Source organism: Argiope bruennichi, chromosome 7 (assembly GCF_947563725.1).
Source record: "Argiope bruennichi chromosome 7, qqArgBrue1.1, whole genome shotgun sequence".
In the NCBI taxonomy this organism is placed as follows: domain Eukaryota; kingdom Metazoa; phylum Arthropoda; class Arachnida; order Araneae; family Araneidae; genus Argiope; species Argiope bruennichi.
In genome coordinates, this window is record NC_079157.1 from 71,978,756 (window position 1) to 71,991,241 (window position 12,486).

At 24.2% G+C, this 12,486-nt stretch overlaps 1 protein-coding gene across 2 annotated transcripts in view; it reads left to right on the top strand.

Annotated features, from left to right (window-relative positions):
- Nucleotides 1-12,486, top strand: part of LOC129975679 (ATP-binding cassette sub-family C member 8-like) — a 43,925-nt gene that overhangs the window by 17,211 nt on the left and 14,228 nt on the right. For both annotated transcript variants that reach the window (XM_056088804.1, XM_056088805.1), the window contains 13 exons: nucleotides 326-527; nucleotides 1,112-1,217; nucleotides 1,641-1,736; nucleotides 2,917-3,082; nucleotides 3,174-3,311; nucleotides 3,955-4,161; nucleotides 4,789-5,113; nucleotides 6,189-6,469; nucleotides 7,419-7,579; nucleotides 9,156-9,225; nucleotides 10,567-10,724; nucleotides 11,185-11,277; nucleotides 11,474-11,576. In XM_056088804.1, the coding sequence (XP_055944779.1) occupies nucleotides 326-527; nucleotides 1,112-1,217; nucleotides 1,641-1,736; nucleotides 2,917-3,082; nucleotides 3,174-3,311; nucleotides 3,955-4,161; nucleotides 4,789-5,113; nucleotides 6,189-6,469; nucleotides 7,419-7,579; nucleotides 9,156-9,225; nucleotides 10,567-10,724; nucleotides 11,185-11,277; nucleotides 11,474-11,576 (2,106 nt within the window). The remainder of the gene's footprint in view (nucleotides 1-325; nucleotides 528-1,111; nucleotides 1,218-1,640; nucleotides 1,737-2,916; nucleotides 3,083-3,173; nucleotides 3,312-3,954; nucleotides 4,162-4,788; nucleotides 5,114-6,188; nucleotides 6,470-7,418; nucleotides 7,580-9,155; nucleotides 9,226-10,566; nucleotides 10,725-11,184; nucleotides 11,278-11,473; nucleotides 11,577-12,486) is intronic.

Genomic DNA, 12,486 nt, shown 5'->3' on the forward strand with positions numbered 1-12,486 from the left:
GTAGTAATAATGAATTGAGCAACCCATCCATGTTTGTAGAAATTGTTGCTGGAAAACTTTAAACAGAATGGTTTTTTTAATATAAATTTTATATATCAAAATTATATCTGATATATATTATATATGAACATTTTCTGGGCATATGTATTTTTTTATTTCCTATAAAAGATGCCTAATTTTCTTATAAAACATCTGCAGTCACTTTGTTGGAGCTGATTTCATCAAAAATTTCAATTCAGTTATTCTAAAAAACATAGTTTTATGTATTTTCTAGAGTTGGAATATTCATGAAAAAAAAAAAAAAATAATAATAATAATTTTTTAGTTGCATGTAAAGGAAAACTCATTTGATAGCAAAGGATATCTTTCTGGGTCTGAAGAAAGTGATGGAGTCTTCTTGCCTGAATTTTATAATTATCCACCAATTGAAGAAAATATGCTTGTTTCTATAAAAAAGGGATACTTTGCTTATGATCCTGCATATACCATACCTACTCTAAGAGATATAAATGTGCAAATTCCAGCTGGTAAGATTAATTATTTATTATATTTTAGATGTGTTCAAATTAATAACACAAATAATTTGCCTTGTAGGAAATGTAATAACAAGCCCAATCTCACTTTTTAGCATTCAATAAAATTTCCAAACAATCTCATTTTTTAAATAATTAGAGAATATCTTAGAATTTAATGTTTGTAGTATTAATATTTACTATATTCATAATAGTGCGAATAAATTTTTTCCCCTAAATTTATTCATTCTTTGCGATTAAAGAGCATTTAAAAAATATTTTGATTGTAGTAAACAGATATTTATTTCTTTGTAATCAATGCATTTTTATTTATTTGATATACTAGATTACTGTATGAAAAACAAAATTCATGAAGAAAAAGAGCAGTTACTTTAATTGCCCAAAATAATTTGAATTATTTGTTGCATAGGGAAAAAAAATTTTTAATTTTAAGAGTTATACTTTTGAGATGCTAAAATTTTATTAATTATCAATTAATATTCATTGTCTTATTTCAAATTTCTGGTCAGAATTTAACATGCAAGTTTAACTAATTATGATTTGAATTATATTTCTTTACAACCAATTTTATTCTATAGGTAAATTAACTATTATTGTTGGAAACATTGGTAGTGGAAAATCATCGCTTTTATCAGCTATTCTTGGAGAACTGCATATAATAAGTGGTTCAGTAAACTGGAATAGGTTTGTTACTTTGCTGTATAAAATTTATGCATAATATGTAATAAGTCTAATATGTATATCTATGTCTAATATAAATAATATGTCTATGTCCTTAGTTTATTTTAATTATTTTAAAGAACATATTGTTTTTTTTTTAAATAATACAAAAAATAGAATAATAAAAACATCAATATGCTAAATATTTTATTCTAAGTATTAAAAAAAATGATTATTTTTATTGTTCAATATTGATTTTCCTTTATTTTATTTGTATTTTAATAGTTTTTTTGTAGAGTTTTTCAGTTTTCTATTTTTCAAAAATATTTCATTGTGAAATAAAATTCTATAGTAAAACTGTACTATTTTATTTTTAAAGCAAATCTTTAGCTAGGTGTTTATTAAAGCTGATAGAATAATAACAGTTTGTTCTATAAATTTTTCTAGCTCTCCCCTTGTTGCTTATGTTCCACAAAAACCATGGTTAATGAATGCCACTCTTAAAGAAAACATTTTGTTTGGTCAACCTTATGATGGAAGAAGGTATTTGTTAAAATTCATTTCTAAATTTTATCTGCGAAATGAGTTTAACATACACTGATTTCAATAACATAGCATATTTATGTACTTAGCACTCTCTTTTCATTATTTTAATTTTCTTATTTGATAGAATTTTATTGTTTAATATGGAAGAACATATGTAATTTTTACAATATAAAGCAATAATTTTTTTGACAAAAAAGCAATAACTTGAAAACAATTATTATGTTATATTGATAATTCACAACTTTTCATTCTTTATTTCTTTTTTAAAATTCTTAAATGTTAGTTGCTTTAATCAAAAATTAGGAATTTTCTGTAAATATCTCTAAGCCTGAAATTTCCAGCATTTGCAGAATGTGATGATATTAAAATTTTAAAATGTTAAAAATGACAAAATTTGCAATTTTATTTTCGTTTAAAATGCACATATATTCAAAAGTAGATTATTAGGATTGGCAGTATAATAAAACTATTTAAAATTGCAAACTAATAGTTAAACAATTATAACAATGTAAATTCATTTAAGAAATATGTAAATTTATAAAAGTAGAAACAGGGAGCTTTATTTTATTTATATAATGATTTGAAGTTCTATTTTTAATTGTTTATTTGCAATTATTTAAATTATTTTTAACTTTAATCAAAAAATATCCTTTTAAAAAGTTATATCACAGTGAAGTGGATATAAATAGTTCTCCAATTTTATTACGTAACAACTTGTGAATATTTTTATTTGTTTAATCTGATGTTTTTAAAAAATTTCTTCATCTCAAAAAGTTTTAATTTATATTGGCTTATTATTATCAAAGGAAGAGAAAAATGTTTTTTGAAGAAGAAAAAGTAAATATAAAACAATTTAAACAGATAGCAATTGGATAATTTGTGAGGGGGAGGAAAAATCCTAAAAGAGATCCATTGTAGGAATTTTTTATCCATTGTAGGATTGTTTTATGATACTGTATTCTCTGTGTTTTTAATTACTCTTTTTTTTTTCTTCTCCTTTTTTATATTCATGTTTATTTATCCCTTTTTATGGTATGTCGATATTATAATCAATTTTAATTATACATAATACATTATTTTTTTATTACAATCCAATACTTATTCTGAACCATTAACTGCTTTTTACTAGAAACAAAGCTACATAACTTAATATTTAATTAATTTCACTTTTTAATAGGTACCATCAAGTAACTCAAGCATGCGCTCTGCAACCTGATATTGATCTTTTACCTGCTCGAGATATGACTGAAATTGGTGAACGGGGTCTTAATTTAAGTGGTGGGCAAAAACAAAGAATTGCTCTTGCCAGGGCATTTTATTCCCCTGCAAGACTTATTATTCTGGTGAATATAACTTTTGCAGAATTAATTCAGCCACATTTTTAATTTTTGATTAAAAAATACTATTTAAAAATATTTTGAAATTTTATTTTAGGATGATCCTTTATCAGCTTTAGATGCCCATGTTGGTGCTTATGTATTTGAGCATGGTATTAAAACTCTTTTATTGAGAAGGCAGAGAACAGTCATACTTGTTACTCATAAGCTTGAATTTCTTTCATCTGCAACAAAGGCAAGTTATATAAGATATCCTGAGAATTATTTATTTGAAGAGTATGTGTTAAGATTTCATTCTATAAAATAGAATTTATTGTTTAACTATTTTTATGTTTGGTTTTCTTAAAAAAAGAAAATCCTTAAAAGATAAATAGTATTTATTATCATATTACTTATTACATTTGTTGTACATTATATGCTGTAAATTTCCATCAGCCCCCCCCCCCGTACCCTATGGAATAGTAATAAACCATGCATTGACATTTTCTGTTTTAAAATTTTTAAATTTAATGTACTAATTCTGTTTCTGAAAAACAATGTTTTTGATTTTGATTTTTGTTTTCAATTAATTGAATTTTAACCATATAGGACACACTGCAATAATTTTCTTTAAGATACATATCAGCTATTCTTTAATAAAGATATTTATCCAAAAATATGATTTTAAAATAAACTTATAATTTAAAAAGCCAAATACATAATATTTTATATTTTGTTTAAGCATTTTAAATTTTTTTTTGTCTTTATTAAATTTATTTTTTTCTCTCTTAAGTTTCTAATATCCCCCTCTTGAAATACTGTCATCTGCTTTTATTAAAAGTTATGAAGTTTTTTTAAAAAAAAAAACTTTTGAAAGTTTTTATAATTTATTATCATAGGTTATTTTGATGGAAAGTGGCACAATAAAAAAAGAAGGTCCACCAAAAGAAATTGAAGGATGTCTTCAGGATTTGAACTTTAATTTGAAAAGACCTAGAAAACCATTTGGGAAAGAGACCACACCAGCTGAGGGAACGTCAAAAGAAAGACACAAATTGGTGCGATTATTATCAAGGCAACAACTTTTTAGAACAGTTTCAACCCAAGTAAGTATATTTAATTAATTTTTTTGCCGAATAATCATTACTTATATACTATAAAATATATAATCATTTTTTATACCTTTTGATGATTTTATTTAATTTTGATAGTTTATTGGCTGTACTAGAGTTTTGTCTCGATTTTTTTTTTTTTTTTCACTGAAAGCATTTATTACTTGTATCCTGTAGCTATCTCATTCTTTCTTATAAATTAATAATAAAATTGTTTAAGAATCATATTTTTGTATATACATATATTTTGTAATGTTTTTGTTTTACAATGTATATAACACAGATTAAAATATTATTGCTAAATTGTTTTTTGTTTTTTTTAACTTTAAAAATTTATCAAAAACAACTTTATTACTGCGTTTATTTAGAAAATTATTGTTTATTTATTTTATTAATGTTGCCTTCTTTGGAAGCATTTATCTTCAATTAAAGAAATTCACAAAGAAAATAGGTTTTAAATATTTGAGCCTATTTTAAATTATTTTTGAAATCTGAAACTATTTTTAATAGATTCAAAATCCTGTTAAATATTAAAATTTATGCAAAGATTTTATAAAAATTTTAACATTAATAATAACTGATAATTAAAAACTTTTTATATAACCCAATTTTTAAAAATAGGACATCAAGCCTCGTGCAAGATTAGTTTCTCTGAGTCGTCAAATGTCTCATGATCCTTCTAGTCCTCTTCCTTGCCATGATTGGGGAGATCATGATGATCCACTTCCTCCTATTGCTGATCCAGATGATCCTGATACAGGTCACAAGCTTCTCAATCGGATGAAATCTGTTGAAAGTCTGAGATCTCGATCTAGTGCCAGTTCAGCTAGTGTGGTTAGGCGTTCTTGGAAATGTCCCCCTTCAAGATTAAATTCGCGAATTTCTACTCGTACAGATGACCTTATTGAAGAAGAGGATGAAGAAGATTTTGATGATGATACAGATGGTAATTATATTATTTATATTAAAAGTTATTTTTAAAATTTAGTTTATAATATAGTTTTAATTTAATTATTCATTTTATAAAATTGATTATTTTTCATATAATGTAAAAATTCAGTCCTATTGAAAATAGTAATCATAAATTTAAAAAAATGCTTTCCAATTTTATTTGTTCAGAAAGTAAAATTAATTCTACTTATAAATGAGGAAATCATTTGTAGTATGTATGGGGGGGGATAACACTAGAATAATTCCTGTGATTTTGTTTATAACTTTAAAATAAATCTTTTTATAAAGTGGAACTTCTTATCGTGAGCATATTTAAAATATAATAATTATAATTAAATATAATTAAAAGGTGTATTAATTCTACTATTATGTTGTATTTAGTTCAGATCAGTGTTAGAAAATAATTCAATTAATATGCATAAAATTTAGCTTAATAAAGATTGTAAAGTAGCTCATAAAACAGTAGAATAAAAAAAATTCAACTTTATTCACAGACTAAATCATTAAATAATGAATATCATCATTCTGCACTCCATATCTATACTTTCATGCTCTATACATATAAGTTCCATATCTATACTTTCATGCTCTATACAAATAATATTTATATCAAGTTAGTGTCGCTTTACCAGTACAACTCCATATACATTTTAATAATGAATGATCCAAGAAAAATTATATTCCATAAAATTCAGGAATTTATTAATTTGTTTTATAAAATAATACGTTAAATAGAAGTAATTTGAAAAGTTCTTTATATTCAAGTATTTTTCCTCTTAAAATGTCTTTATTTATTTACTATTGATGTAAAGAAGAATTTCTATTTGAAGCATTTATTTTAATACAGTTCATTTCAGCATTAATGTACCCTTTAATCATCATTTCTTTTCCTTGTTGTTTCAGAAGTAATTTTTTAAAATTACTTTCCATGCATTCAAAAACTTGTTTGTTATTAAATTGTTTTTAAACACACATTTAATTAGAAATCTTTGTTGCTTACATTTGACCCACTTGTTTGTCCGTATTTTATTATTTAATTATTAAAAATATATGAATATAACTTTTTTCAGATAAAATTGTTCATAGTTGTGATCAAGTGCAATTACCTGATGGGAAGCTAATAAAAGAGGAAGAAAGGGAGAAAGGCAAAATATCCAAACAAGTTTACCTTATGTATATGAAAGCTTGCACATTGCCTTTAGCTTTGCTTGTCATATTTCTCATCATCACTACTCAAGCAATGAAAGTAGGAACTGACTTTTGGCTTTCTACATGGTCAGAAAATTCAATGTCAAAAAGTTTAAATCAGTCTTTTGATGATAATGATACTAATGAGATGGTTTATATGGAGGTTAGTATATAACTTTATCATTTTCAAAATAATTAAAACAAAATCTATATGAAAAATGAATAAATAAATAAATATGAGTAAAAAAAAGCAAATTTCTCTAATTCTGCAACCAATAAAATAAAATATATTGGTTATAGCATTAGAGAAACTTTTGTTAAATTGTTTTATTCTTAAAAATATTGTTTGCTTCTTTTACTTTCCTCTTGTGCATATTGCATTTTATATATGAATTCAAAAGATAATCAACAATACAATTACTCAATTCAGTTACATTAAATTGTCATCTCTTTTAATACTACGTTTGGCACCAAGAAAAATATATTGATTTTTAATTTAACATACTTAACTACTAATTTGAAGTAAAAATCGTTATATTTTTTTTATGATCTTTAAATATTTTGACTTTCTTACCTTCTTATTCTGAAGGCAATTTGCATACTCTTTTAATAGAGAGTCATGGCATATTTACGATACATTTTGTTTTGAATTATAATTGTTGCAAATTATAGCCTAACAAATGAAATCATATTTTTAAAAATTGACTGCTCCCATTAAATTTTTTAAATGTTATTTTACTTATAAAATAGATCTATTATTTCTATGTACCTAATAATAAGAAAGTTTAATAGTGCAAGCGCTAGTTGTTCATTTTGTTAAAAAAAAAAAAAAAATATTAGTTTATGAATTGTTATCCCATTATGTCTTATTGAAACTATTACAAAGCATTTGTTGAAATTTTTCTGTAAAAAATGCCTCATCTTTTTCTATGTATATTCAGTTGATTTTAAATATGATAAAAATTTATATTTTTGTACCAAAGGTAATTCATTGCCTTTTTAGATATGATTTTTTTTATTTAATATATACACCAGTAATGCTGTTAAATATAGTGACAATGAAAATATTTTTAAAAAAATCTATTGAATTGAAATAAATTATTTTCTTTCAGGATGAAGAAATTAATTATTACATCCATATCTATGCTATTCTCTCTGGTGCAAGTATTCTTCTAGCATTTATAACAAATATCTCTGCTCAACTCACTTCTCTCAAAGCTGTTAAAATGTTACATAGTCGAATGCTAAATAATGTTGTACAGTGTCCCATGAAGTAAGTGTGTACTACAGTGTTTTATTTATAGTTTTTTAATGTTCATTATATCTTTTTTCCATGCCAATTTTTTTTTTCTTTCCTGAAAAAATAACTTTTTAAAGATAAAAAAAATGTAAAATATTTTGAAATTTATGCAAGAAAATATTGTTTAGGCCAGATACTGTACAGTTGCAGCTGTAATCTGGGTTGGGTCGTAGACTTTTCTTTTTCAGCAATTGTTCTCATTATTTTCAGATCGGAGAGTGGGTGGGGACTGTACAATATTGCATACTTTTAATTACTTTTTGTGTAAAAATAAATGCTTTCTCTGTGCAACTTAAGTGCTCAGGGAAACTATAAAATCAGAAGGCCCTTGGCATCTAACCTGTTATTGATTTTGTATATTTTTAATTTTCTTTTTTTTATATTTTTTTAGACATATTAAAGATGAAATTTTCTTTAAGGGCTGAAATTGTATGCAAACATTGTGAAATTAATGGTTAAATAGACTGCTTCTTTAGGCACTTTTAGGGTTAAAATTTTCATTTATGAAGAATGTTTTATGTATTCAATGTTATGAAACATAAACTTCCATTTTTTGATAAAATTCAAATCCAATTATTTAACAAATAAATTTGGAAGTATTTTATATAAATGAATGCTTAATGGAAAATGTAGCAATTTATTTTTTTCCAAATCAAAAATTACATTATATTTTTCATTTTTTCTGTTCATTTCTCCTATATACAACATTTGGAGGAGTGTTTCTTAGTTGAAAAAAAGATTAATTTCTAAGGATTCACAGCAAAAACTTTAATGTCAGTTTTACTCTCCAAGACAATATACCTTTAAGAAGAAATAATGATCTTTTGTTCATCACATGGCCTGGCACTAACCTTGATGTTGTTTTCACATGCATATGAACTATTTTTTTCTTTGAATATAATTGAGAAATATTTATATTAAGCTTTAATTATCAGAAACTGGTTGTAACATTTATACAAAAAAAAAAAAACTATAAAAATGGAAGTAATTCCCAATAAATGAATTCATTTGATTTACTTATTAAAAATACTGTAACGTTTATCAGACAAAATTTAAAAAAGCGGCCATTTTATTTTTTATTTAGAAAAATTTTACCAAATCTTTTTTTACTATCCATCACTACTTTTATTGTTCTACTTGTATAAATTTTTAGTGTAGCTGTTAAAATTTAGTTTTTGTCATGTCAGAGAACTATAATTTCTGAATCATGTACATAAGTACATGCATCCACTATTTTTTGCATTAAAATCTTGGCTGTATTGTTTGTTGTACAAGATAAAAATTTAAAGCTTTTATTGGCTACTTTAGAGCTGTTGTACGGCATGCACTTCTGACCTTCCATCTCTAAAGAGCACTTTATTGTAATTACACAATATTAATTTGCTGGGGGGTTTTTTTCTGATGATGAGAATTTTTTTAATACCTTTTTCTCTCCTGAATATTTGTTTTACTTAAAACGAGAAGTTCAGAATAATTGATATTTCACTGACTGCAAGTTACTTCTGTCGTTTTAATTTTTGTTTGATTTTTTTATATTGTATGTATCTAGGTTTTTTGACTCAACTCCTGTTGGCCGCATCATCAATAGATTCTCTTCAGATATGAGTACTATTGATAAGGTACTAAATTAGTAATAATGCATTGAGTTTCTACTTTTCATACTTGTTTAATTAATATTTGTTTCCGACTGTTTAGTTTTGTATTATTATATTCATACCTTGCTTAATTAACATTTATTGTATTTTGTACTATTATTATCTGTATTATACATATTACTATATTTTATATTCTTTAAAAGAGAAATCTATAATTGTGATTAATAAAATAGTAAATTTTCTAATTACTTTTGCTTTGTTAGAGAATTTTTCTCGGCTTTATTATATATTTTAATTTTATTCTGACAATTTAGCCTCTAAAACTTTAAGAATTTGTGTGGGAACTTTATTTTAAAATTAAATTTGGATGTAATTCGTAAGTAATACCTGTTGGTACATCATATAAAATATAAATGTCAATTTTAGTTCTTTTTGAAATAATAAGCTAAGTCAAATATTCCTGCTCTAATTTTTTCCTTTATAGTCAGTGTGTTTTCTTTGAACTTGCTTTCATAATATGACATTGCTGTTAGAATATTTACCTTTAATATACATTAAAAAAAATTATATTATTTTAATTTGTAGCAAAAATTTGTTACATGTATGAAGTTATTGAAAGAGAGTTACTAGGTTTTAATTTGCCTTTATAAAACTAGATTTAAAATTGGCAAGTCTGTTCATGTCAAATTCTGGGAAAACATGCTACATGTTACTTTGTAATTTTTGATAATGAGGAAAAATCCATGTTTTTAATTTTTATATGCAGAGTTTTCCATAAATTATTTAAATTTTGTTAATTTTTTCATAGATGCTGTGTTACATCATTATTTGCAAAGCAGATGATCTATTACAGTTCTGAAATATTCAATTGCCTAAAATAAATATTATGTGTGATTTTTTTAAAAAAATTCTTTCTTTGATAAATAATCTAATTCAACATTTTTTGTTATTTTAATTGAAGCTATGTATATTCAAGTGATTTAATTTGTAAGAAGATTACTAAAAATGAAAACCATCTACCCAAAGGCATGTGCAACATTCACAAAATTGTAAATTTTTCAATTTTTCAATTCACTTTTTAAGCATTTAAACATTATCCTTTTTTATTTTAACTTGAATTCTGTCATTTTGTATTATAGATTTCAATATTTTTAAAATATTATTTAGTTTCTGGAACTGCATAGACAGCATTGCAATAAAGTTAAAATAGTCATATGAATATTCATACTCTTATATGTTAATGATATTTAATACAATTTTAATTTTATTTGATAACTAATTGTATTGTAAATAATTTTACTTGATTTAAAATAAAAATTTTGCAGCACCATTAGCAAATTGATTTTTTTTTTTTTTTCTTTTCAGAAACTGCCTGTTACATTGCCTATATTATTGCGTTTTATTTTACTGTGCTTGTCTGCAATAATTGTGGATATGATTGTCACTCCTTACTTTATTATTGTTGTTATACCAGTTGCTGCTATTTATTATTTTCTTCAACATTTTTTTCGTTACACATCTAGGTAAGTAAATTATATTTGATTATCAAATAAATTAAAATTCTTCTTAAATTTTCATATGCAATCAAAGTATAAAAGCATTTTTAATAAGTTTGTTCATTTGAAAATTTGAATTTTAGTTAATTTTTTTTAGAAAAATTTCATTTAAAAAAATCTACTAACAAATATATATTTATATTTGAATCCCTTCTGTAATGTTACTTTTGACATTTAAAAAGAATGTATACTTTAGAACATCTTGAACATATTTGTATCTTGATACTTTAATCAAATCCCCCTTCTCCCAACCTTTTTTTTTCTATACACTTTAATAGCATAGTTTTAGTACACTATTTTTATAGTGCTTTAATCTGAAATTATTTTTGCTTTTCTTATTTTGTCTATCAAGTGTATTTTCGGAAACTTATTTTTGTTTTATCAAAATTAAGCCATAGTTTTAAGCATCTTTTTTGTATTTTAATAGGGAACTTCAGAGGCTAGATAACATTACAAAATCTCCAGTGTATTCTCATTTTACCGAGACAGTTTGTGGTTTATCTACCATTAGAGCATTCAGGTATGAATTAATTTTAAACCAGTACTAATTATCTTGCATATTTTTGTTAGTAGAATATTTGTGGTACACATTGTTTAGCTTATTAGTTATTCCACACATCACCACACATAAGTGTAAATGACCAAATCATATTTCTTGCATAGTAAAATTAATGAATATTCAGTTATTTTTTAGTAATTTTTTCTTTTTCTTACAGGGCTGAATCTCGATTCACAGAAATGATTATGGCCTGTATAGATGTTAATAATACTGCATTTATATTAGTTAACTGTTCAAATTGTTGGCTGGGTGTTTCTCTTGTGAGTTGCTTTCTGAAACTATATATGTAATTAAATTTGAAAATGTTTAATTTCTGATGCTTCTATAAAAATTAGTGGTGTTATTATTATTATTTAAATATTGAAATAAATTTGGGAAGATTTGATGCACAATTTTATCTTGTTTTCACTTTGCATTGAAAGATTATTTATTTTATGATAATCATGTAAATAATTCAAAATGAATGTGATGAATATTGTTAAATATTAAATTATTCTATAATAATTTTTAATAGACATAAGTGAAAAAAAAAATAACTGTAAAAGTATATCGTGAAATACATTAATCCTCAAACTTATAAACTTTACAGTTCAGTTTTTGCAAACCAAATCCATAGCAATCCACTTTATCCTTGACCCATTAAATTTTTTCAGCAACAACCAATATGCAGTCTTTCTAAAAGTGGTTTTATGGATTTAAAAAAAATGTAAAAAAAAAAAAAACTATATAATTTAATTTTAAACCACATCACATTTTTATCATATTATGGCCTATCAAAAATTGATATGCAACTCATAGTTTGGTTCATTGTTATTTATTAAATTTTATGAATGTACATATTTAGAAAAAATTTCAAGCATTTCATATTAAATTTAAAAGAAACTTAAATGGGATGCATTTTGTAGAAGATATTGAATTTGAAATAATTTTATAAAAATTTGTCAAATTAACTTATTGAAAGAAAATGCCATGTTACTGGGTGCTAAAAGTTATTGCTTTGTTCTTGACTCTTAAATGAATAAAACTTAGATAAGTGAAATTTTTCAACAATGTTTAAAGTACAGATTCTTAACAAAATTTGAACCCAATCTATCAAAGGGTTGACTGTCTGTTGCTTTTATGTTGAAAGCGTATAAGCCAGTTAACAGCTATGCTACATGGGCAATTGCT